Below are 25817 nucleotides of genomic sequence, written 5' to 3' on the forward strand. Positions count from 1 at the left end.
CATGCACGTGTCTGCGATTAAGGATTAATGGTTTACATAAGATACAGAACAGGGTACAAATTACAGGAATTAATCATGGCTTTAAGCTCTGCTTCTTGGTGTATCCTGACCATCTACGAGGTGGTATACCATCTTGAAATTCTTTTAATTCCTTAGCATCAAAGATCGTCCCGTTAATCAATTTATAAATTGTTAAAATCATTACGTATATCCATTGAAAAATTACCTGTACAGAAAGTATAGTGGCGATAATTCGAAAGAAAGTTGAATCTAATTCATCAGCAAGTGAATGAGATGCAGTCTAATCATAAATTAATAAAGTAATTAACAAATTTCTTTTTAAGAATTGTTGGAAAAACTCACAGCCCATACACCTATAGGAAAAGTAAATGACGTAAATGATATATTAAAAGATTGATGATTTAAAAAATTTTGATCTTTAAACCAAATATAATCTAAAATTATAATTGTAGCTAAAATATAAAAACAAAATGCTAATCCCCAAAGTATAAGTCCAGTAATTAAACCTCCAGCATAAATAGAATTTGATATTATTAATTTATCTTGATTATTTATATTTATTCCTAAATTATTTTCAAAAGCTAAAGTTTTAATCATTTTACCTAAAATAATTATACCGAAACTACCTTGTCCACATGGTCCTAAAGGAAGAAAAAGACTTGGAAGAGCTTCAGAATTTGGTATACCGTGAATTATAATTCGATGTAGAAAAATAGTTATTATAAAAAAAGCTAATGGAACACCTGTACCCCATATAATATATGATGTAATTATAATTGAACGTGCTGTATCTGGCATAGTAGGAGAAATTGCTTCAGCTACTATACCTCCATTTGCAGCAGCTACAACAGTTGTAACTATAGGTAAAAGTAAAGTTGATGACATTGTTTCGATAGTATGTGTTTGTCTTGTAATCCTGATCAATGATATCTTAAGCGAAATTTCAAAACAAAACAAAACAAAACTCACATTATAAATAACATTCCAATATTAATTATCACTGAAATGATTATATCTATCCACCATAATCCGATGGCTAATCTAGCCCAATGTATTCCCCATTGTTTGACACATGCAAGAGAAATCATATTCTAATTATTTCTGTTAGCTGGATTATTAGCAACAATTTTAACAAAAATTTACAATAATGGTTGCCAAAGCCATGGGAAAAGCTCCCCATGACATGCTTGCACTTGGATTGACAATTGTAGCTTTGAATAAACCTTTCCAGCGTATATATCGGAATACATTCCCAATCAAGAGAGCCACGAAAAGGGCAATGTTGAATACGAAGATTGCGATACCAAGATTTTTGAGCCATTTGGCAGGATAAGGGAAGTTGTATAGTAGAATGGAAACGATACCAGTACCCATATTGAGTGCTATAATATCAACACACGTTCCAAGGTATTCTTAGACTTACAAAAGAATGCAGGTGAGAGATTCATCAACCCTCTACTGATGCGGGACGTGCGGATATTCTTCCTAGAAATATGGACGGTTTCGTCAATCAAGATATTCATTGTAGAATTCGAAGGTGAAGATTAGGCAATAACTCAATGTGAAATCGAAGAGGAAATGATGAGGGATGTGACTGCTCTCTGGTAGTGGTAAAAGCGCAATCACATTTGTGGTGAGGATGGCGGAAAGAGACAACTATATACTCACTCATTTTCGCTATACATATACATCTCCTGTCTATTCGAATTACTTTCAGCCTGTCCGAATGACGAACACCATCGCATAATAGGACCTAATAGTAATTCGTAAATTCATTGACATATTGAGTCGATGCTCATTTTGACGTTTTTATGAGAGTTCGTAATGCGTATAAATACGATTGAGCAAATACAAATCTTCCCGCTAATCAAGATGATGATGAAAGAAATTCGGAAACAAAATATATCAGACGACGTGCTCGAAAATATCTTATTATTCCGAAAGATACGAGATTCGGGTTATTCCACGTGCACGTGCCATCGGTTACTGTTTGTTTTAATTCTGACTACTCTCGGAGTTGACCGATGTGGAGAACGCCGATAGCGGAATTGTAAGGGAAAAAGTCAAAACTCTCTCTAAACGCTCTTCCGATAGCGAGATTTCTAAAGATAAGCAATTTCAAAGTTTCAATTCTTTGACTCTCCTTGTTGATCATCTGTGTATAAGTCTCTTATAGACCTGGTTATCTGAACAATGGCGACAGCTGAAAGACGGCCTCTGCTCCAATCTCAAAATTCGAGCAACTATGCTTCGACTCCGAAGGTGGATTTGCCGGTGGATTCCGATAAGCTATCTTACAACAAAGTTGGCTTGAGTGTAAACAGGTTCTGGCTACTGGTAAGTCACCTTTGTTCGATACTCAGCTAACCATCAGTGTGCATCCATGTGGGTGTGTGGCTTTCTGAATGCTTTCGATGGGACTGTCGGTAAGTCGTCTCGCTTCGACTTCCTATCGTCAACCGTTACTCATACATATCCTAGTCGCTACGCTTCTTGGTCCTATCTCATCCTCGTTCAAAGCGACCAATATGGCTTCATGGCTTGGAACCTCTTAGTGAGTCTGATTGTTATAGGGTTAGGCTGATAATTAGTATGCTGTCGGTGTGCTGCTTGACACCCATTTACGGTCGGCTCTGCAATATCGTCGGCCGCCAAGCTTCAATCCTTTTGGCTTTAGCCATTTTTAGTGAGTCCGAACAGTGCCGAGTCCTGCTAACAAGCACAGCTACCGGAAACCTTCTATGCGCTGTCGCACCAACTATGGAATTCTTGATTGCCGCACGGGCTTTGGCCGGAATGGGCGGCGGGGGATTAAGCACAGGTGAGCCAAATTTTGACAAAATATGACTGACAGAAGATTAGTCTCAAGTACAATTATGAGTGATATTGTACCAATGTGAGTGCCAAAGACAATCAGGATTTGCACGTTACTTATCCAGAATCATAGTACACATCGAGGTATATACCAAGGATTTGGGAACCTTGCTTTCGTAAATACATTTCTTCTTCGAATAGATCCGCTATTAACGTCGTATATAGGGTGCCGGTATGGGGTGAGTTTGGTGTTAATCCGAGCAAATGCTGATCGAGTAGTCTTGGCGCACCAATCGGAGGAATCATCAATGATTACCTGCACTGGCGGTGGGCATTTGGCATTCAGGTGAGTTTGATTTCAAGTGATCCTGCTGACAACTCGTAGATTCCCATCTTATTGCTTGGTTGCATACTGGTTTATTCCAATGTCCGATACACCATCCCTTCCGACCCTTCCTCTGGTGCGGCAACCCCCGTTATAAAAAGGCAAACACCAATGCAGCTTTTCCGACGAATCGACTTCTTAGGTTGTTTTTTACTTGCTGGTTGGGTAGGAGCTGCTCTCATTGCTGTCTCTCTCAAGACAAACTCGACTGCTTCAGACGGATACGATTGGTCAGACCCCATCATCATTGCTCTTTTCGCAACCAGTGGTGTCCTGCTCGTAGTATTCCTTCTGGTAGAACTCAAATGGGCAGCGGAGCCTGTGATGCCTTTTGAATTGCTCAACAGACGAACCGCGGTTAGCGTAGCCATTAACAACTTTTCCATATCCATGGCGCAATTTGCACTTGTGAGTTCTGATCTATATTGGATTTGGCTGACCATACAGATCTATACTATCCCCCTCTTTTTTACTGTTGTTCGACAAATGTCATCATCACAAGCTGGTGCACATCTTATACCTAATTCAATTGCAGGGATGGTAGGATCATTAGGATGCGGTTTTGTCGTTAGACATACCAAAAAGTATTACTGGTTGAATTTCTGGTCAGGTTTTTTCGGTGTAGTTGGAGCTATTTTAATTGCAACTTGGAATAGGAATTCTTCTGAGTAAGTCAAATTTATCTTAAGGCAGTGCTAATAGAATGCCAAAGGTGGATGTTATGGACGAACCTGTCTTTCACAAGTTTTGCTATGGGATCAGTCACCACTTTGACTATCGTTGCTTTGATAGCCGATGTCGGTCACGAGCACGTCGCTATCGCTACCAGCTGTAAGTATCCGTGGTCCAGTCTAGCCAGTCTAGGAACATGCTTATCATTCAACAGTATCATATGTATTCCGAACTATCGGACAAGTTCTGGGAGTTGCCTTGTCTGGTGCTCTCGCGCAAGCGATCTTACAAAAAGAACTCAGCGCTAGAATCAGTGGACCTGATGCAGACGAGGTGTGTCGATCAGAGTTGAGAATTGAGAAGCAAGCTGATCTGATTTGTTAGACTATCGCTGCTATTCGAGAATCTTCGGCATCAATTAGATATCTCCCTGAACCTCTCAAATCAATCGCTATTGCCTCCTACCAAAAAGCTTTACATGCTGTTTTCCTATGTGCCGTGATTTTGAGTGTTGTTTATCTCCTTGCTGGTTTGGGTATAAGAGAAATTGATATGCACAAGGCAATGATCAAGCCTACCAACGGTGAGCAGGAGGAGGAAGAAGATATTGTAGGGGAAGTCTCCGAAACGCCATAGATTACATTTACAATTTATGCATGTTGGCGAAGGAAATGTGATAGTGGTGATGATGGTGAATACGGGTCAGGTTGGACCGGGCCGATTACCTAGATATAAAAGGATTGTCGGGTTCGGGTAAAGTACCGAATTTTGTGTACCGAGTTCGGGATAAACAGCTGCCGTATACTTGCCGAGTTTCTGTAGTTAGGCTATATTAGATATAGATACTGTTAAGAATGCATATACATTTGTTTCTTCTTCTTCTTTTCTTATTGTCATCTACTATATACACTAAGATTATATAATATCGAATAAGATGGAATCCAGAACATATTTAAAGAACGATCTTCAAGCTCAAAAGAAGGGTCTTGGATTTTGGTGCACGTGAGTATATGACCTTTATTGGGAAATGATAAAGTAAGAATTATGGCTAAAACGTGGGTTGAATTTATAGTTTACCGGGAGCATGTACAGTCTCTACTGTACTTGCTACAGGTGGATTCAATTGGGTATTGATTGATGCAGAACATGGAGCAATTACCGATAAAGATTACTTTGACGTGAGCATTTAATTTTATTTTGATATTAGGCGAAAAAGAGAAGATACTGATAAAGAGGTTTTGTTTCTTTTAATATAGTTATGTCTAGCTATTACTCATGGTGGAGCAAGTCCAATTATAAGAGTACCATGGAATGAAGAATGGATGATTAAACGTGCATTAGATTCAGGTGCACAAGGTGTAATGACACCAATGTGTCATAATGCAGAAGATGCTAAAAAAATTGTTTCATTTTCAAAATATCCTCCAATTGGTTCAAGAGGTTATGGACCAATGTTTTGTCCACCAGTTTTTGGTTGTAAAGGTTCAGAATATGATTCTTCAGCAGATGAAAAGTTATTAGTAATTGTTCAAATTGAATCAAGACAAGGTATTGAAAATGTTGAAGAAATTGCAAAAGTTCCTGGATTAGATGTTTTATTCATTGGTATGTTTTTGTATTTTTGTTTTTTTCTTTTTTTTCGTTTTTTGTTCTACAAAATTCGAATAATATATTTTCAAGCTAAAACTTATGGATTTTTATTTCAATAAGGTCCATTCGATCTATCAAAACAATTAAATGTTAAATTTGGTGGAGATGAACATGAAGCTGCAATTGCTAAAACACTTAAAGCAGCTCATGCAGCTGGTAAAACAGCAGCTATATTCTGTAAGTTACCTATTTTTTTTTACGTGAACATTGTAAAATAATATTAATTGTTATCATTCAAACTGTTTAGGTCCAAATGGTCAAGTAGCTAAACAAAGACTTGATCAAGGATTCGATATGGTTTCTATTGCTGTAGATAATGCTTGTTTAGCTGCTGAAATGGAAAGACAAATGGGTTTCGCAACTGGAACTACTAAATCAGGTGACAGATCTTATTCATAGATGTATGATGACAATCGATTAGCTCGCTGTTGATATATGCATCGAAATGGAAATTTGCCCTTGAAACCCTCTACACTTTTTCAGAGTGACATGGTACATTTTGCATATTAGAAGATTATACTAAAAGTTCATGATCGTGGTGTTTCAACCATTCTTCTCACTTTCACCAAAGTTACGATCTGTTCAAATCTTTTTACTCAACTCTACTCGACTTTCTCAAACTAGCTCTGAATCTATCGCTTAGACTAGGTCTTTTAGGGTCTTCCCTTTCCCTTTCATCTTTTAAAGCACCGCCAAAACCTCGATCGTCTCGGATCTTAGCAACTTGAGCTAAATTTTGAGCAAGATGAGTGACAGCATCTTCCCCATCTTCTTCATCCTCAATCTGACCAGCATCATTTTGTTGATGTTGTGATTGACGGTATTCGCCAGATTCAGAAGTTGTATAACTACCAATTGTGAAATTATCTCCAGATTCACCACTTCCATTTCTTGAATGAGATTTACTTTGAGGCTGTCTTGAGATTGATAATTTCCTTTGTTTTTGAGAATTAAAACTGAATCTACTCATTGGTGAATTCGGTTCGTTTCCGTCTAAAATTCCTTTAGGATTTTGAATAGAATCCTTTGTCGGAGAAGAATCGCCAGCTGTAATTTGACTTATAGCAGTAGTAGGCTTAACTCCCGCTGTGGTTGGTAAGAAATTTGATGATATACCTTTGACCGTGTTCGTACTGAGACTGCTAACTTTCTTTTTTAGTAAATTTCGCTGCGGCTTTTCTCTTTCAGGCGAAGACGATTTCGTAGGAGAATATCGTGGAGCAGGAGGGGATTGTTCTATAGTTGACAGATCCAACTTTGAAGGCGTTGCAAGTGATTTTCTGGGAGTCATGGATCTTACTTTTGACATCAATGAAGATACTGTTGAATTTGCTCGAGTACCTCCATTCTCATTGATACCACTAGAGGACTCGCCTCTACCGTCACCGTCTGCGCGCTGACTATTTCGAAGACTGGAATATCTTGATAAAGGCGAATAATTATCTCCAATGGATGTACTTGATCGCAGTATATCATGTGATCGGCGAGGAGTATCCGTAGACCATCTACTTTGTAAAGGGGATTTGTCGATGTGATTCACTGGTGAAGCAGGTTGCCATCTCCTGGCTGGGCGATCTTGTGACATCACGCCTGTAGGTTTGACGGGATCGTATTTCAACATAGCAGATTCCGATCTTCTTAATCTTGAGGTCGATAATTCCGCAGATGTGGAGGAGGTCATCCCATTCCTTCCATCCTTCACTGACGAATCCTGTGTCCGTATGAGTTTGGGTAGATCCAACATGATTCTAGTCATATCCCTGACGTTTTGTTCGCTAGCCTTCCCAGCTTCTTTGAGTAACGAAGCAAGATCTGAGTATTTCTCTTTGACTCTGATTGGATCCTCCAACTCTGCGTCGATAGCAATCTGGGAAGCCAGCTGAAGCGCGTGTCGGAGGGTCTTGTTTATGTTCTCACTGGTGCGAGTTGCCGAATGGAAGGTTCGCAATAAGTCAGGATCACAAGCTGAGATCTCTTGCCCTAATTTTGACTCTAATACCCTGAAAGCTTCGAAAAGTAGTCTGCCATGCTCTGTTGAGGCGTTTGCTAATTCAAAAATTGTAGAGGATCGACCTCCCAGCGATGTCCTACTTCTCATAGTTCTAGGTTCAGTGGATGGACCGCCGGTAGCTCGAAGGGATAACCTTGATGCCCCTCCTCGGGCGAATGATGGACTGAGCGGTGAGTTTTGATCTAAACTTCTGCGATGTCGAAGACCATCTAGTGGAGCGCTGTTTGGAGGATTGTTGTAGGCGTCCCGCATACTTGACATTGAGGTAGCTGGTCTTGGCATGTGATCCCACCTTCGTTTCGACTCAGCTCTTTGCTCTTCCAGCCTCCGAATCATCTCTAGCGGATCTTTTGCCTCAGCCCTCTCACTTCTACCTCCAACGGCTGATACTGAATCACCAGGACCTAAAGCCCCTGACCGAGATCTTGAGGCTGCCATGAGGTCTCTTTCACTAACCAAGGTACTGTTTCCTCTTCTTCCCTCTCCGATTCTTGACTGGTATGACCGGTCGTGTGATCCTCCTAAAACAGTCTCGGACCGATAACGGTCCCGAGGTAAACCCCTGTAATCTGTCTCTTCGTCTGCTCGAGGTAAACCGGATATGGATTGACTCCAGTTAGGCCTGGAATATCCGGATATCACTTCTCGCGCAACACTAAGACTAGATGACCTTTCTAAACCTTCAATATGGCGAAGAGCCCTTATAGGCGATGGAATAATTTCAAATTCACCAGATCGACGGGAATTAGAAGAGAATCTAGATGGGATCGGTGAAGCAGACTGATAGTCGGACGGGGAATCGATGAACTGTCTGAGACGAGCCGAGCGAGAAGAGCCAGGTTGGTCATCGGGCACACTACTTTTGGGCTTTTGCGGAGAAGGAGTGAACTACATCTTAGAACTCAGTTTCGAAGCCTTCGTGGAACCAGGGAGCGACTCACAAGGCTACTACTACTTCTAAACTCGGCAGGCAATCCTTTCCTCTTTCTGCTGGAACTGCTTCCACCGCTCCTTTCCCTATCCTTGTCACCCTTATCAGGTGTATCGAAGGGTTCGTCAACCCTGCTCGATATCTCTGAAGGTACTTCTGCCTGGACCGAAGAAAGTGGTGTAGACCGTCGCAGACCGGAAGATGTAGACGCAGCCAAAGGCGATCCTGTTATTCGTGTATACGAATCATGCCTCCTTATAGGATGTCGAGAAGGAGTCGATGATTTGTCCACATCGACGGAACGCCTTTTGCGTTCCAAAGCAGCTTGCGCTATTCTTTCCTCTGCTTCGCGAATCTTGTCATCTAATTCCGAGCCCTGCGATTTCGATCTTGACATATTACTGCTACCAATATTTGGTTCCTCCTCCAGTACCTCTTCTCTCAGGTCTCGACTAGCCCGCCTTGAATGACGTTTCCCATTGAGATTCTCAATACCCGCGCTCACGGGAGGTAGCCTTTTGGCTGTTCTTTCAGGAGATGATATGCGTTCTTCAGGTGAATTAGCTCGCTTGACATCTAGCGGTGATGGTTTACGTGGAGACAGCGAAAGATTGGACTTCCCACTCATACTCAAATTGGAAGAATGGCTGCTAGTCCTTGACATTCCAGCTGATCCTCGCCTAATCGACGATGATCCATTGATACTTTTATCCGCCACCATAGAAGGACTAGTTATCAAGCTGGAAGATGATGAGCCTGAACGAGACATGGACAGGGATGGGGAATGTTTTGGCCGTAGTGCACTAGTACGGAATCTAGGCGAGTCGGGTACATGCGTGGAAGAATCTGAATGGGAAGTCGAACGATGAGTTTGGACTTGGGCGGATCCTGTGGATGACGTGCGGCGAAAACTTTTTGGAGGGGATTTTGATGTGGACAAGGATGCCTGAACCGGGTGAAAAGTCAGCTTCGTGTCATCGATTACTAGACAGTTGTCACTCACCTTTACAGGCGAAGACCGTCTTTGCGGCACCGTAGTACTAAGCTTTCCGTTCATAGGGGCAGCGATATCACTTTCCGTTCCAGGAGGACTCGGTAGACCTGACACTTTATCTACTAACCCATAACTAGGCTGTTGCTGAACTTGACCGTCTTGTACAACTTCAGGAGAATTCTCTGTAGAACTTCCCTCTTTCCGCCTATAACTATTTCCTGGCCAATCTCTCCTACCAAAGTCTAACTTGGGACTTCCAATACCGACGTTCACGCTCGCGAATCCACTTGACATCCTAAGGTGGGGTGAAGGGGGATCTTCACCTTGATGATGATGTACTTCTCCAGAGTTCCGATTATCTGTTGTGATTGCGGAAGAAGCTTCACCTAAGTAAATAGCTGAAGGCGGTTTCGTACCATTCTTGTGTAGTGAGGGTCTTGAAGGAGTATTATCGTATCTTTTTCTCGGACTAGATAAGTGTGAGTCAAGAGAGAGCTGTGAGGAGCTTCTTGAGGACAGTGAAAGTGGTTTGGCGGCTGAGGTCATGTGTCTATCCTCAGTAAAGATTCTTAGAAGCGCTTTGTGATTAGCACCGCTTCCGTGGGTTCACAATCAGACTTTACTACCAGTTCTTCAAGTTGTCGTTAACCTGGAAGAAAGTGAAAGGAATGTTTTCTGATTTGACGAATTCGATTTTGCGATGACAAGGAAGGCCGCACCTTTGAGTGAAGGGAAGGGTTTTGAACAATGATCAACAAGGCATTTCTTGTGTCACTGATGATTCAAAGGCGATTTTGTGCGAATTATTCAGAATGAGAACAATGGAAAACGTAGATGGAGTGAACCAAAGAGGAGATTGTAAACAAAGGGTTTTCTCTCGTTGCAAGGTAAGAGGAACGTAATGTCGTTGACATTTTGAATTGCATAAACCACGAGACGCGTTCCTTGCGTTAGGTCATTTATGCGACAATCGTAATACTCATTACAAATTAAGGATTTCCCCAGCCTTTTCATTAACAATAATTGTTAGACATCTATTTACTCGATAAATTACATTAAAATTATTTATGATATAAGATTGAATCGGTATTAAAATACAATAAATCACAAAATACAATAATGTCAAATACACAAAACCTTCTTATCATATATACCTAACAGACACTTATCTTCCCCTTATCTTTCTTTTCCAAGATTTCTGAAGGAGCAATACACATAAGAGCTAAAACAATTAATTTAAATCCAATAGCAACTAAAACTACAATCCAACTTCCTGCATATTTATGCATTATTCCACCAATAAAACTTCCAATTATCATAGATAAAATATAAGATAATCTTCTATTTCTACTTTTTGAATTTTTATTTTTAAATCCACTAAATAAATATTTATCAGAAACTAAATCAACATAACTTGAAGTCATTGGTGCAGTTGGAATTTCTTGAATTGAAGCTTGTCTTGCTGAAACTACTTGTGCACCTGACATTGTTGCAAATAATGAAATTATAACCCATTCATGTTTTTCACCTAATCTAGTTTGAATTGGTCCTATTGATGATAAAAAAATTGTTGATAAAATTAAAAATATTATTTGAGCTGTAACATTCATTAATAACCATATTCGTCTTCTTACGCCTAATCAATCTATCTTGTCAGCTTGGATACTTTTAAATCTTTCCATAAAATCAAAAACCATTTCAAAGACATTTCTACTCACCAATAAAGTTTCCTATATGACCGAAAACTAAAGCTGCGCCTAGAAAAGAAGCGAATGATACACCAGTCAAAAGGAGTAGATGACCTGATGATTTGACAATAGCCACGGTAAGAAGAATAGTGTTACCAGTTTCTATTTAAAATCAATCTTGAGTATTCATTGAGTCGATCACTAAAGAAGAAAGAAACTCACGATTTGATGCGAAAGTTTGGAAATCAAGATAAGTCGTAGCGTCCAGTATACTATTTCGCACTTTCGGTCAGCGAACAACCTTTCATAGTATGATTTCGAAAGGTATCGACTAAAGAAGAGAAACTCACCCTGTAGCAAAAGCTTGCATGATCAAGCAAAATACCAAAGATTTGGCAGTTACGGTATCACTCATCCAACTTGACCACTTATCCTGTCTCTTCCAAGGAGGGAAAATTACTTTCTTTGTATCTAATGAAACATCGTTATCATCTGATTTCTCTTGAAACACTTGTCCTTTGCCACCATCCACAACTGTTTCGGTATTGTCGCAACATAGTTTTCCATCATTGTCTTGAGCTTCTCGAATTTGTCTTTTACCTTCCCAATATGTTCCAGAGTCACGGGCGCATTCACCTGCCTGATCTTCTGTTGTTTGACTTTGGGATGCTGATTCGTGGTTCGTAGTTTGTGAACAGATCGAATCGGATGGTCGTTTCATAGAATTGCACGTGTTAGAAAGTAAGTCGGTAGTCGAGGTTTTAGCTGTAGAGGTCTGGGAGATTTCTCGGCTCGGAGGTATGGAGAAGTTGTGGCTAGACATAAGTTGTATCGCTAGACGACTAGTTGAGTGTTATCGAACTGCGAGGAAAGTTATTCAGGTAAGTGCTGAATGAACGTGGTTAATGTTAATGTAATTATCAATGAAATTCAGTGTGAACAAATGATAGACGCATTCTATGATCTTGCTCTGAGATTTATCATATATATATATGGATAAGCAAAGCAAAGTTTTCATAAATCATCACGGATCTCCTTCATTCAACGTACGAATGAATTATACTATATTCGTTAAAGGTCAGTACGAATCCCGAAATCGTTATCAACACATGACGCATCATTCGGTTTTACTGAAAATCGTATTCAGTTGATCTTCGTATTGCATAACAAGCCAAAGGGAAAGACCTGAAGGGAAAATATGGAATTAAGCATACTGAATATTCACCTATAAAGGAATTCCAAAATCACAATAGTGAGATTTGGAATCTGTTAATTCGAGATTCGATATTCGGGATAATTTCAATTTTTAATTGAGTAGCCCTGTTTTGTTTTGAACGGTTCCTGGGAGAAAGCTTAAGATGGGCAATTAATGAGACATCATGTTTGTATCACGTGGTTTTGGTATGGTTGATAAAGATAACGATTCGATCACGACAATTAATTCTAGCTGTTAAACTGATTCTTACCGTTGCTGTTCGTGTAGCTCTAACATAGATATGACAGTATAAATAGTTGAAAAGTTGACTCTCATCCCGAAAAAAATACTGAACACCGTTCATGAGGCTAAGTTCGATTTTATACAAGATGGCGAGAAGCAAGACTTATTCTGTTAGTTTGATCTGTTTTTTCTAATTATACTGAAAGTGATGACCTGATTACGTTTTTGAGTAGGAGGCTATCTCGTTACTGAATACCTGTCAATCAAATGCTGCTACGTAAGAATCGATAAGCCACAAATCTGTACGATCAGTCTAGACTAATTTCTATCAAATGACATAGCATCGAGGCAATACGGAAATCTGGCGGTAGACTCAACGATCATGCCGTGGCAGAGATGCACGACTACCTGCGCAAGATAGGGTATAAGGTGAGTCTAAACTCTGCATGATGGGCTAGTATCACCTGCATACCAAGTATATCCGGGACAAGTAGCTGACACATAACCCATGTCCATATAATCGTAGCCCGACGACCTCAATCAGCTTAATGTGGTACATATAACTGGAACAAAAGGTAAAGGCTCAACATCAGCTTTTACCGAGAGAATATTGAGAACACATATACCAAATGGAAAAATAGGTCAGTGGTTCACGTCCTTCCTCATCTGAAGTCTTTCAATCAAGAGCTAATGAGGGTCATGGATCAGGATTGTATACTTCGCCTCATTTGTGCGCTGTAAGAGAAAGGATAAGGATAAATGGTGAACCAATATCAGAAGAATCTTTCGCAAAGTATTTCTTCGAGGTATGGGAAAAGTTAGAGAATGATCCTAAGGTACATTACTCTCTTCGCCTTATTACATATTCCGGTGACGATTGAGTAGGCTAAATTATCTTGGGCTATGACAGGCCTTAACACCCCAAACACCCCAATTTCCGATCTATTTCCGACTCCTCACACTACTCGCTTTCCATGTATTCCTATCGGAGAGAATAACAGCCACGGTACTTGAAGTTGGTATTGGTGGATTATACGATTCGACAAATATCGTACCTAAACCTATTGTCACCGGTATTACAAGTTTAGGATTAGACCATACTGCTGTACTAGGTAATACGATCGAGGAAATAGCGAGAAATAAAGCTGGTATATACAAGAAGGGCGTTCCCGCTCTGAGCGTTGTGCAAGATCAAGGTGGCGAAGTTCTGAATGAAGTAGCGGAGAAAAATGGGGTAAGTAAGCCTCTCGTCGATGTATCATCGGTCTGAAAATATCTGCTTTTGTATATTTAAGCTGATAATCATTGTAGGCTCCCTTCGAAGTGATACAAACGATTCCTTCTACACCATTAGGTCTGCCAGGTGCCCATCAATTAATTAATGCATCTTTAGCCGTAGCATTATCTTCGAAATTCCTTTCGATTCAAAAATACACTTTCAACTCTCCTACCGACTCTCGTATAATTCCTGAATCATTCATTAAGCCATTAGCCGAGACACGATGGCCTGGAAGATGTCAACAAGTGAAACAAGGAGAGATCACTTGGTTATTAGATGGAGCTCATACCATTGAATCATTACGATCATGTGCCGAATGGGCATTTGATGGAGAAAAAAAACCAAATGTTTTGATTTTCAATTGTTCAGGTGGACGAGCTGGAGAATCTTTGTTAAATGAATTATTAGAAACTGGTTCGAAAAAGAAGGGAATAAGTAAAGAGGAATTAGGTAAACAATTTGATACAATAATTTTCTGTACAAATGTGACATATACAGATGGACATTTCAAAAGTGGTAAGTCCCCATCTTTCATGGTCATAAAAGTCTAAACTGATTGTTCTTTTTTGAATAGATTTGGATGCTAAAGCTATAGATCCAAATGATTTATCTCACTTGATAACGCAAAATGCTTTAAGAGATTCATGGATCAAACTCAATCCATCATTTAATCCTGAAGATGTACATGCAGTGGCATCAATACAACATGCGATTAAAATAGTTAGAGATTTAGGACAAAAGCAAGTTTTGGTAGCGGGTAGTTTGCATTTAGTAGGTGGAGTTATGGAAGTTGCAGGATTACAAGATGCCTTAAGCATGGTATAAATACGATAGCAGGATATCAAAATTCGATCCATGTCAGTCTGTATGCATTTCGGATCCCTGCGATTTGAAGAAGCACAGTCTGCCGCTTGGGAAAGCATAGAATTGCAATCTGCTGCTCGCAGGGTTTAACTCTATGATGTACACACAACGTAAATTATGAGACTGGATTTAATCTAATATAAAATCTGCTATATGCTTCTCTCGCTTTTTCATTCTTCTCCAGCACACGAGCGTGAACCGAAACGATCTTCAGTAGCATGTACATCGTGGAACTCGCTTCCTAGTGCAGGATAAGTCCAATAATTAATAAACCTTAGTTTCTTACTTATTTACCGCTGTCGGAAGCTAAACTCCGCTCGACCGGTATTCAACGGCGGATTAAGCGGACCTTTACCGGATCACATTCGGCCCTACAACATAAACAATTTCAGCCAGTTCCATTCAGCCTACCTGCGAGACCTCGGTATGCGATACCTCGATACAAGTAGGAAGAAATTGAAATTAAGATGCAATGAAGTATTCGTATTCTTGTGCTCAGACTCAAATTCACGTTCAAAATTCAATTATAAATTAAGAAAGCGATTCTTGTTAATAGAAACAATGTCGGACAGTTCTCATTCACTCAATAATTCCGTTGTAGGTAGTGATGCTTTGACAATCTCAAATTTATTTAATATAAAAGGTTGGGTAGCAATTGGTAAGCTTTCTTTTCGCGATGTTACAATTTGAGAGACCTGTCAGTTGATGATTCATGGCTGACGTACTTGTTTGGTTTAGTTACTGGAGGAGGTACTGGATTAGGATTATGTACAGCTTCTGCATTAGCTGCTAATGGTGCAAAAGTTTATATAACTGGAAGAAGACTTGAACCACTTGAGAAAGCTGCAAGAGAAGCTTCTCCAAAAGAAGGAGGAGGTCAATTGATACCTATACAAGCTGATGCGAGTACCAAAGAAGGCATACAGAGTGAGTTATATTACCTGCTATAACAAATATTCTGGAAAACGTAAGTATGGGATTACCTTTGCTGATTAGCGCGATTTAGAGATGAGAGAAGTGATTGAGAGCAAAGAGAAATGGGTCAACGTACTTATTAATAGTGAGTTCTATCGTATACTTGATTCTGAAGTACAATCAAGACTTTAGTGCTAATATGTGTTACGGCTAGATCATGGAGTTTCACTCGGACATGCGGATCCTAACGCTGTTGAACAGACTCCTGAAGCATTATCCAAGGAGATGTTTGAGAATGAATCATTCGAGAGTTGGTGAATATCTTTCATCATATCTCGCAGAACAATTCTGCTTTTCGTACGTGTATTACATAAGTCAGACTAGCTAAGACTTTTGTGGAATAGGCTTAATGCTTATCAAATTAATACCGCTTCATATTACTTCACTTCATTCGCTTTCCTTCCTCTTTTATCAGCTGCTAAAACAGTAGGAGGTTATCCAGAACCTGGAAATATACTCAATTTAGGTTCTGTCAGTGGTATTACCAAAACTAGTCAAAAAGGACAATTCAGTTATAATGCCAATAAGTAAGTGACCTTTTTCACAATTACCGAGAATTCCACTCGTATATTATCAATAATCAGAGAATGGAAGTTGAATTGAATTTTATTACACCTCATAGAGCTGCGACAATATCACTTTCTCATCAATTAGCTACCGAATTCGCAAGAAGGAATCTGAATATACGAGTTAATGTAATTTGTCCAGGATATTACCCATCAGGTATGAATACAATGCAAGGTCAATATGCTGGAGGTTCAGATGAAAGTTTAGAATTTGCAAGAAAGAAATGGGGAATACCATTTGGTAGAGCTGGAAATGCTGTTGATTATGCTCAAGCTATTTTCTCCCTCATTGCTGTAAGTCACAAAAATACTGTACCAATCGCAAGGTTTACCCTACATACATAAATATCAAACTGATATCCTGAGAATTCGTATTGTTTAGAATCAATATGTTACCGGCGCTGAATTAGTTATTGATGGAGGATGGCTCTTGGTTCAAGGTGAGTAACGATATGAGCTAAATATTCCAATCATGTTGAATTGTCGGCTGATTATATGTCTTAAACCATTCAAATAGCATTCTAAGCTGTATTTTTTCTTCGATAATTCTGGGAAATATCCATTCTACTCAAATAGATTACTTATAGACAACGCGATTTGTGGTCGGAATGAGATCTCAATCTCGACTGAAGAATGAAAGCCTTTTGATCGATCAAACGGCATACTTTGCATCGGGTCTTTGGCTATTCGGTTGATCCTCTCAAATAATTGTAATTTCGACTAGAAATGAATCAACGTGGAGATGACAATTATATGCTGGTATTCAGTCATTGTGACCTCTCAATATTCCTTGACTAAGCATTTCAGCCATGTTTGATATACTGATACATGAATACTTCGTCCTGTGCCAAAATGAAATGACGAGAATAGGTACATAAAGGTAAAGAATTAATGATCATCTTCTTTTATTTCCTTTTTATATTCCACTATTCCACTGATAATCTTACTTTCCTACTAACGACAAACTTACGAATTTAACGACCCTCATTTTAACGATCTCTTACGAAACACATAAAAATTTCTACTTGATCAAACAGATCAAATTATCCTATAATCAATCTCTTTATCAGAAATAAATTAAAATCAAATTGATAAAAATGAGAATTTCAATTATTACAGCTATTTTAATTTCAGCTTATTCTACTACTACTACTTTTGCTTCACCTTTACTTAAAACTGATTCTATTGATAAAAATGTAAAATCTGTTGAAACTCCTAAAAATTTTCATCAAAATTGTGATAATCATAATGTTCAATGTAGTAAGTTTGACATATTTAAGATTGACTTATTTGAATTAAATACTTTTTTTTTTCCTTAATTAATTTATTCTTTTTTTTATATTGATATTATAGAAGCTACAAATGAAGCTGTTTACGGTAGTGTAAATCATGATGAAGGTTCAATTGGTAAACAAATTGGAAACATTTCTAATACAGGGGTAAGTTTAATTTCAATTTTTTTTCTTAAAAAAAAAAGAATTAAAAACAAATGATATTTTCTAAAAAAAAAAAAAAAAAAAAAAACTAATTTAATTAATTGTTTGAATATTGAAAATTTAAAATAGTCACAGATTACATCTAAAGAAGGTGAAAAAGATTTATCAAAAACATTTTCAAATAATGGTAAAACATTACAAAATGATTTACAAGGTAGAAAAGTAAATAATAATAATGATAATAATAATAAAAATAATCATGGACATTCAGAATTAAATGAAAATTTAAAATCAATAGGTGATAATATTTATCCACAAGAATTATTATCTGAAAGTGGTAAATTTATTCAAACTCAAGGTGAATCTGCTCAATTAGGTGGAAATGGTATTAATACTGTAAGTTTAAATCTTATTTTTTTATAATTGACAATTAACAACAATATTTAAAAGTTTAAATGCAATATTGATTTCTAACTTTTTTGCTTTTTTAACTTTTCACTTTAGATGGGTAAACAAGCTAATAAAGATAGTCAATATCTTTCAAAAGGTCAAAAATCAAATGGAGGTAAAATTGTTAATTCAGTTATGGGTTAATTGATTAGCAATCCCTACTTAGATTTTCTTCAAATCTAAATACCATGATACGATAACGTTTAACTGCTTAATCTTCCTACATAGTATATTATGTGTTTCGAAAGAGGGACGGAGTGGTCTCTCGTAATGCATGTTGTTATACCTCTATCAATTCCTAGCAGTCTTCAACATTGATATTTCACATACACAGGTATGAGGTCGTTCGCAGATGCAGAATCACAGCGATTGTTAGGGTGTATGACGTGATAAAAATTTGCGAAAGATTAGATATCAAGCATGTATGTGCATAACGTGCAAATTATATGAGCTTGCTTCTAGACTTCTTTTCTCCCTCTATTATTCAGCCCCCTTATTGACCGGCTTTCCAGTAACAGATATCACCATCTACAATTTCGTATGGTTTACCTTGTTGTCTAAGCTTACCAGCAGCTTTGACAGCGGCTTCGGAACCGTACTCTTTCAAATCAGCGTAAGACATGATTTCACCACAGATGAATTTGTTTTCGAAATCGGAGCTGTGAGCAGTGTCATTAGCATCTTGATCTCATTTCCGTTTATTATAAGGTAGCTTACTGAATAACACCGGCTGCTTGAGGGGCTTTGATACCTTTTCGTACAGTCCATGCTCTGACTTCGTCAGGACCACCTATTTATAATGTATCGAATTAGCATATACGTCGAGCTCCATTATATCACACTTACAGGTGAAGTATCTAATCAATTCCAAACTTGTGTAACCTGAAGTGGTAATTTTACCCAAAGCAGAAGCGTTTTTACCCAATCCAAGAGTTTCAGCTTCGGCAACTTTCTCCTCATCTGACATTCGAACTAATCGTTCTTCAAGAGCGACAGAGAACGGAATAAGGTTGTCTCCGGGGTTGTTCTCATCTATCCAAGCTTTGATCTTTGGTAACCACTTGTTCTTCTTTCTAACAAAGTCTCGTTCGGACAAGTTGACCAAGTATGTAATTGGTTTGGCAGTAAGGAGGTTCAATCCGTTGATAACGTCAACCTATTCGGCATATCATCAAAAACATGTCAGCTTTCCTTCTTGTATTTAAGTCAAGGACAAGCAAAAAGTGATAAGTAAGGGTAGAATCAGTGAATTACAATTGATCTCATTTGATAATTGGGCGTTACTCCGCATCGATGAGCTGGGTTTAAAGAGCGGAGCTCTGTTTCATCAGGCAAGGGTTTGAAGGGAAATGATAATGGCACGAGGATTTCGCAAGGCGAGCCGTCGTTACGAGGCAAAATGGGGACAACAATAGGGCGGAGCGACTAACCTCTTTGTTAGACCAGTTACCTTTTCGAACATCCTTGTTATCCTCAGTAAGGTGTTTCAAGATTTTCTCAACGATAGCCTGTGCAAATTTATCAAGTAAGCTTGAGAAGTCAAAATGACTAGATACCGTAAAGATTCGTGCACGTACAACTTCCTCTTTCTTGGCTTTATCAGCTAAACTGACACCACCAGCACTTCTAGCATTCTTTTTAGCCATTTCTAAACCTTTTTCTACCCATTCAATATCTTTTAATCTCAATTCCGTTGAGATAATTTGCATATCTCTACAAGGATCGACATCACCTTCTACATGAATAACTTCTGCATCATCGAAAGCTCGAACAACTTGAAAGATACCATCAACTGATCGTACATGTGATAAGAAAGCGTTTCCTAAACCTGCACCAGTTGATGCACCTGCTGTTAAACCGGCAATATCGACACAAGTCAAGAATGCTGGTACTTCTGATTTAGGTTTGTAAAGTGAACATAACCAATCGAATCTTTCATCTGGTACTGGAATACGAGCTTCCTCTGGATCACTGCATAGAACCTCATATCAGCTGGATTTTCGATTATATACAAAAGCAACTGACATGGTAGCATATGGGAAATTGGCAGCTTTACCTAAATCTGTTTGAGAAAGTGTGTTGAAGAATGATGATTTACCGACATTTGGTACACCGACAATACCAATCTAAGGCAAACCGAGCGGAGGTTAACATTTTATGCGAGAATTTCACCGAAAAATTGCGCTCACTTACTTGCAAGTTATTACTTGGTCTACCAAGAATGACTCTTTTGGTCTCTTCTACTTTTTTACCTTTAGGAGGCATTTTCTTAGGTTTAGCAAATAAGTAAGGAGAAGATGAGAATGAAGCTACAATTAATCGTGAATTTGATACGTGGACTTTTCCAGAATTTTTCGGTACAACAAAGGGGAAAATGGAAGGAGAAGTGACTCTTTTTGGGATGGTCAAACTTCTTGTTACTCTTAATATCGAGATGGGAGATGTCATGCACCTCTTTTTGGTATTTTGGTGTGATTTTATGCGTATAATTTGAGTAAATATGAAAGAAAGTTGAAGAATCTTTCTTTTTTTTCCCTCTATGGTGACAGGTATCAGGGACATCCAACTCAAAAACTCATCAAATTTCGGATACTATAATTATATTTAATATATTTAATTAGCCCACTTAATTCTAACCACCAAATGGATTCCGCTTGGAGACCCCACAGATTGAAGTACCACATGCTTAGTCCACTATATTATCTATAGATAGCTTTGAACTTTCCATTACTCTCTCTAATACAGGTATAACAATTTGCAAGATGTCTAAAGAGGCTTATCCATTAGGTGCCACAGCTCTTGATGAGCTGATCAGAGCTTCTCTTAAGTGTGGGTGCTCTCAGTTTTCCAACAGCTGCTTTCTGAACTACAATAAGTATTCAGCTGATTACGGAAGATATCTAATTTAGATAAGGATAGAGCTTATGCACCTTACTCGAAATTCAGGTCAGCTTTTCCCCCTCATAGCTAACGGTTATATAAGCTTAAGATGTGACTCATATATAGAGTCGGTGCCGCGTTGCTTTCTGCCGATGGTCAGATATTTGGCGGATGTAATGTCGAGAACGCTTCGTATGGTATGTGGGATATATCTCTGGAATGAGGTTGATGAAGCGAGTCGGAGCGGGGATGGTAGGAATGCTACACCAATACTAATATTAAATTATAATCATTGAATTAGGTGCCGGTATATGTGCAGAGAGAACAGCTATCGTTAAAGCTATTGTGAGCAATCTTGCCATTTCTTTTTTGATTTGTACATTTCAAGCTCATTTGATAATATCATTTATCTTTCAGAGTGAAGGTCAAAATGAATATTTAGCAGTTGTAGTTTCCTCGTAAGTTCTTCTTTGAATTCACCCATATATTCGCCAATAAATAATAAATGAAATGGCTAAAATTGGCCGAAATATTTTTAGTGACGTTCCTGCACCAACAACATCACCTTGTGGAATTTGTAGACAATTCCTTCGGGAATTTTTATCTCCTAATATTCCAATATATTTCGTTTCTTCAGAATATCCTTTGAATTCAGGTATACCAAATTGGCTTAATAATATTCAAAGTCAAGAAGCTTCTAAATTTATAAAAAGAATGACAATGGAAGAATTGTTACCCAATTCATTCGGTCCTGATAATTTAGGTATAAGTGGTCCAAAGTAATAGTCAAATTTACTTCCAATTGGCATACCGATGTTACGTATTTTCACGCTTGAAAATGCATTATAACTCGCGTTCCTACAATGATGAATATACATAATCGATATGAACGATTTACAAAAATGCACCCCTGAGTCTATGACTCCGCTTTTAATTACAAATCAAACACCGCTTTTGTATCTTGCAGACGATACAATCGATGTCTTCTCAGCTCTTCACCTTTTTATCTAAATGTATTTTCTAAAATGTTAAGCTATGAAGCAGATCGTGAATCGCTTCGCAGCACACATGGCTTCTATTATTCCATTTATGTTTGTATATGATTGAATTTGCTTGCGAAAGCAAACCAAACCCAATCTGATTGTTGTCGTTAAATTTCGTTAAAAATCGTAATAGTTCGTAAACTGAATCAGGGGCCATTCCCTTGAAGTGTCGCCTATGTACCGGTGAGAAACGGTTCGATACAGACGGATTTAATCCTGTTGATGTGCGCCAAATCCAGGCTGACCGGAGCCGTTATATCCCAAGTCCGCATTGTGAATCATCGCCTCGTGATGAGCAGCTCTATGTCCTCGCTCCGCGATAGGCGACTGTAGGACTTGAACATGCTGATGACCACCATTGGGATGTTGCGCCATGAAGCTCGAGTTATACCACATTGGCATAGAATTGATCAATCCATTCTCAAAGGTTGAGTGATTCTGTCCTCGCACAGGTACAGGAGTATCAGGTGTAAAAGGTACAGCCGTGGTGTTCCTCCCTGACTGAAGCTGGCTTCGAACGGATATCGGGGTACTGAAATGTCGTTGATCTTCACTTGCACCGAGACTTGAGGTAACGTTTTGATTTTCGAAGATCCCGATAGAAGTCATTCCGTTTGCTGTGTGACTGCTCAGAGGGGGAGGTGGCATCTCCATCTGACCGGTAATTTTGTTGACCGTCATAGATAACGGGCTTTCCAGCACATGGTGTACATGCTGAGGTGGACAAGTATTAGGCACTTGCCACATAGAACTGGTCTCACCTGTCGTAGGTCTGACTGGAGTTTCTGGCGGTTGCTGGAAAGTAGTATAGATTCTTTGACCAGTGGGTTCAGTAGCTGATCTCCAGTGTCCATGGTAGTTTGTCATCTGAGCCGATACGGGAAAGGACCCTTGACCTGTGGAAGGGGTCTGCAACGAGGAGTTGACAGGTGAAGCGGTATCGTCCGATTTCTGATGGTCTGTAGGAAGATGTGTGATAGCTTCTTGCGAAAGATTTGGAGTAGTAGGATGCGACCATTGTTGTGATGGCATAACAGAGGTGATGTGTAAACCTCTAGCTTTCATCGAAGCGGACGAAAGGGATCTTTGACGGGTATGCGTAACGGATTCCGAGGCTGATGGGGATTCCGGTATAGGACTTACAACTGTGGAACGTTTCTCCCCTCGTCGGGAGCTTGTACGGGACGGCAACGGCGTGAAGAAACCTGCGGGCGACATAGGAGTACTGGTGTTGATTACCGGTGAATTTGGCACCGTAGTGCGGGTCATGCAGGTAGTTGAAGACGCTATGCTGTCAGATGATGACTGGGAGAGTACGAGTGTCAGCGAAATCCTGCTCTATGGCCTGCAGAAGGATACTCACCCGACTATTGAAAAACCTGTCGCTAGGATCTATACTCATCTCTTTCATACCCTTCTCTAAGATCCATTTCTCGTACGTCAATCGAAGGGCGCTTTCCAGACTGTCCAAGTCTTTGCCGTCGAGACCAATTTGATTGCTTAACCAACCGGATTCAGCATCATCTTTATTCAGCAGATGAACTAATCTCGATGCGAAGACTTCAGCTTGAGCGGACGAGGCAAGAGTAGCGTCTGTAGCGGCATCGACACTCAAAGAAGTCTGGGGTCTTTGCACTTGACGGAACTCTGTCGGCAATGTGGGAACAGGGGGCGGAGTAGGGGATCTCGCTCCCCAATCCCTCTCTTTGTCCCAGCTCGATCTCATAACTATGCCGTCCGAAGCCGTTCGGCGTGGTTGTGGTCGGCTTCCTTCAATTGGTTTCGCTTGCTGCGGCGGAGCAGACTGAGGCGCGCTCTCTTGAAAGCCAACATGCCCGTCTGTAGTGCTAAGGGCGCTCATGCTGATCAATGCGTCGGTTTGAGGTGCAGATTTCCTTCTTTTTGCGGACTTAGTGACGGGATGTTGCGTTTCTCGAGGAGGCTGTGGAAGATCGGTCAGAAGTGGGGTGGGCGAGACCTTTCGCGAAGTGCCCGAAGAAGATCCTGCTCTACATTTGCTGCGGTTGTTCTTCTTGCCAGCCCTATCGGCAGGCAATTCAAGGGTAGCACTAGGCATTGTGCCTTCCAGGCCTAAGCTGAACAAGCTGGCACTCATTGAAGTGTCAGGACTATAGCCTAAACCGGGTGTCGAGGCAGAAGGGGAGAACAGTGTCATGGGTGTTGAACTGCCAGAAACGCTTGTTGAGCCCGTTGGAAAACCGAAGACGAAGTTGGACGAAGAAGTAGGGAAGTATGATGCTGACTGGGGCAATGATGACGCAACCGATGTTGATGACGGGGGTCCGACGACGTAGGACGAGGGAACAGAGATAGAAAGTGATTGAGCAATATTTTTAGATTGGCTGGAACTCGGAACAGGAAGATGCTCCGAAGTCTGAGCGGAGCTTTTCGCCTGAGATTGATAATCCTTAGCACAGATATGTTAACGCAGCCGAGGAATTGATCGTACCTCTTTAGCCTTTTTATCACGCTCTCTCTTCCGCCTTTGCCGTTCTCGGCCTTTTTCTCTGATCCTAGCTTGTCTCTCTTCCATACGAACTCGCTCAGCTTCGCTATCATCGTCATCTAAATCGATCTCTGGCGATCTAGGTCTACTTCGAGGCATTCCCGGTACACTAATAGCTTCGAGCATGACGTCTAAGGTTCCAGAGCCAGGAGAAGGCAAGAGTTGCATTTGACCAATTGGAGAGGGGTCGAGGGAGCTGACCGTTGACACGCTTAGGGCGTCAGTAGATTTTCGTCGAAATTTCATGGCTTTTGTAGGTGTAGGGTGAGTAACCTGTAAAGATGGAAGTTGTTGAGCTTCTTCCGAAAATAGTGAGTTGCCCAACGATTCTTGCGATGGGTTGAAATTGAAATGTTGATTTTGATAAGGATGATGATTGGCTATATACATCGTTGGATTCGTTTCATCGTGTTGAGTAGCCGACTCGTGAGGGTACATGTGGAAGACATTGGAGGAGGATGCGGATGAGGAGGGTGGGTAAAAGCCTGACGTGTTCATGGCTGAGAGTGGGATCATGAGCTGACGACCACCAGCGTTGTGGAGAGAAGACTAACCTATCGACATATTGAGCATAGCGGCATTATTGATGTGGTGGAGAGGAGAGATTGTAAAACCACATATCAGCGTTGATTGGATGAAAGCTTTTGAGTAAGGGTCACAATGATGTGCGAATCTATCTAACATGATACCGTACCAGAAGACCGGTAGGATATACACGATGTATGTGGAAAGGGTACAGAGTGTGGTTAAAGTGGAAACGTTTCAAAGAGGACGGTCGATACCCCTTTCAACGTAGGGGGCCGTCGCAATAGGGGGATTTGATCCAGCTAGAACTATGCGGGAGTCAACTTACCTTCACCTCGTTTCCATATCCTCCTTTCCACGGTCTACAAATGGTCTTAATGATCGCGTGAAAACGCGTTTTTAAAGCCCTCTCTTGACTGACCCTTCTTCGACCCGATCCGATCAAACCATCGGCTGGTAGTGAACAACGTATCGAAGTATGTATAAACAAATGATAGTTTTTTTTCGTCTTCCACCAGGTATTCAGCACAGCTGAATGACAGTATCACTATGACAATCAATCTACAATACGATACAGAAACTGTCCAAATGGAGAATAGTATACGAGGTATAGGAAAAATCAGAATACTGAGACAAGCTTGTGGACCTTTTTTGAAAAAGGTAAAAGG

General features: G+C 39.9%; 11 protein-coding genes across 11 annotated transcripts; 6 read left to right on the forward strand and 5 right to left on the reverse strand.

Annotated features, from left to right (window-relative positions):
• Nucleotides 1-73: 73 nt before the first annotated feature.
• On the reverse strand, nt 74-1395 carry I206_100244 (uncharacterized protein; the record flags this gene model as incomplete). Its single annotated transcript, XM_019152855.1, has 4 exons — nt 74-301; nt 364-937; nt 991-1112; nt 1165-1395. 4 exons carry the CDS (start codon nt 1393-1395, stop codon nt 74-76), a joined length of 1155 nt encoding a protein of 384 aa, XP_019014993.1.
• A 1936-nt stretch (nt 1396-3331) lies between these two features.
• I206_100245 (uncharacterized protein) lies at nt 3332-4528 on the forward strand (the record flags this gene model as incomplete). The annotated part of the gene is made up of 4 exons (XM_070202161.1): nt 3332-3888; nt 3933-4051; nt 4107-4225; nt 4277-4528. 4 exons carry the CDS (start codon nt 3332-3334, stop codon nt 4526-4528), a joined length of 1047 nt encoding a protein of 348 aa, XP_070058262.1.
• A 298-nt stretch (nt 4529-4826) lies between these two features.
• I206_100246 (uncharacterized protein) lies at nt 4827-5941 on the forward strand (the record flags this gene model as incomplete). The annotated part of the gene is made up of 5 exons (XM_019152853.1): nt 4827-4894; nt 4965-5070; nt 5149-5497; nt 5603-5719; nt 5790-5941. 5 exons carry the CDS (start codon nt 4827-4829, stop codon nt 5939-5941), a joined length of 792 nt encoding a protein of 263 aa, XP_019014991.1.
• A 193-nt stretch (nt 5942-6134) lies between these two features.
• On the reverse strand, nt 6135-10024 carry I206_100247 (uncharacterized protein; the record flags this gene model as incomplete). The annotated part of the gene is made up of 3 exons (XM_019152852.1): nt 6135-8441; nt 8495-9430; nt 9488-10024. The coding sequence occupies 3 exons, from the start codon at nt 10022-10024 to the stop codon at nt 6135-6137; spliced, it is 3780 nt and encodes a 1259-aa protein (XP_019014990.1).
• Nucleotides 10025-10632: 608 nt separating this feature from the next.
• On the reverse strand, nt 10633-11989 carry I206_100248 (uncharacterized protein; the record flags this gene model as incomplete). Its single annotated transcript, XM_019152851.1, has 4 exons — nt 10633-11114; nt 11197-11328; nt 11389-11438; nt 11517-11989. The coding sequence occupies 4 exons, from the start codon at nt 11987-11989 to the stop codon at nt 10633-10635; spliced, it is 1137 nt and encodes a 378-aa protein (XP_019014989.1).
• Nucleotides 11990-12750: 761 nt separating this feature from the next.
• Nucleotides 12751-14708, forward strand: I206_100249 (uncharacterized protein; the record flags this gene model as incomplete). The annotated part of the gene is made up of 8 exons (XM_019152850.1): nt 12751-12774; nt 12838-12881; nt 12946-13033; nt 13131-13245; nt 13313-13440; nt 13515-13838; nt 13916-14399; nt 14458-14708. 8 exons carry the CDS (start codon nt 12751-12753, stop codon nt 14706-14708), a joined length of 1458 nt encoding a protein of 485 aa, XP_019014988.1.
• Nucleotides 14709-15308: 600 nt separating this feature from the next.
• I206_100250 (uncharacterized protein) lies at nt 15309-16736 on the forward strand (the record flags this gene model as incomplete). The annotated part of the gene is made up of 7 exons (XM_019152849.1): nt 15309-15405; nt 15486-15674; nt 15754-15807; nt 15877-15976; nt 16067-16249; nt 16345-16582; nt 16671-16736. The coding sequence occupies 7 exons, from the start codon at nt 15309-15311 to the stop codon at nt 16734-16736; spliced, it is 927 nt and encodes a 308-aa protein (XP_019014987.1).
• A 649-nt stretch (nt 16737-17385) lies between these two features.
• On the forward strand, nt 17386-18318 carry I206_100251 (uncharacterized protein; the record flags this gene model as incomplete). The annotated part of the gene is made up of 4 exons (XM_019152848.1): nt 17386-17548; nt 17642-17727; nt 17854-18120; nt 18229-18318. The coding sequence occupies 4 exons, from the start codon at nt 17386-17388 to the stop codon at nt 18316-18318; spliced, it is 606 nt and encodes a 201-aa protein (XP_019014986.1).
• A 349-nt stretch (nt 18319-18667) lies between these two features.
• On the reverse strand, nt 18668-20439 carry I206_100252 (GTP-binding protein YchF; the record flags this gene model as incomplete). The annotated part of the gene is made up of 7 exons (XM_019152847.2): nt 18668-18833; nt 18892-18964; nt 19021-19330; nt 19605-19682; nt 19752-20145; nt 20200-20300; nt 20368-20439. The coding sequence occupies 7 exons, from the start codon at nt 20437-20439 to the stop codon at nt 18668-18670; spliced, it is 1194 nt and encodes a 397-aa protein (XP_019014985.2).
• Nucleotides 20440-20936: 497 nt separating this feature from the next.
• I206_100253 (cytidine deaminase) lies at nt 20937-21837 on the forward strand (the record flags this gene model as incomplete). The annotated part of the gene is made up of 6 exons (XM_019152846.1): nt 20937-21003; nt 21084-21120; nt 21181-21251; nt 21356-21399; nt 21472-21512; nt 21594-21837. 6 exons carry the CDS (start codon nt 20937-20939, stop codon nt 21835-21837), a joined length of 504 nt encoding a protein of 167 aa, XP_019014984.1.
• Nucleotides 21838-22307: 470 nt separating this feature from the next.
• On the reverse strand, nt 22308-25014 carry I206_100254 (uncharacterized protein; the record flags this gene model as incomplete). The annotated part of the gene is made up of 3 exons (XM_019152845.1): nt 22308-23402; nt 23461-24510; nt 24568-25014. The coding sequence occupies 3 exons, from the start codon at nt 25012-25014 to the stop codon at nt 22308-22310; spliced, it is 2592 nt and encodes an 863-aa protein (XP_019014983.1).
• Between the last annotated feature and the right edge of the window lie 803 nt (nt 25015-25817).

The sequence above is a fragment of the Kwoniella pini genome, chromosome 1, assembly GCF_000512605.2.
Source record: "Kwoniella pini CBS 10737 chromosome 1, complete sequence".
Lineage (NCBI taxonomy): Eukaryota > Fungi > Basidiomycota > Tremellomycetes > Tremellales > Cryptococcaceae > Kwoniella > Kwoniella pini.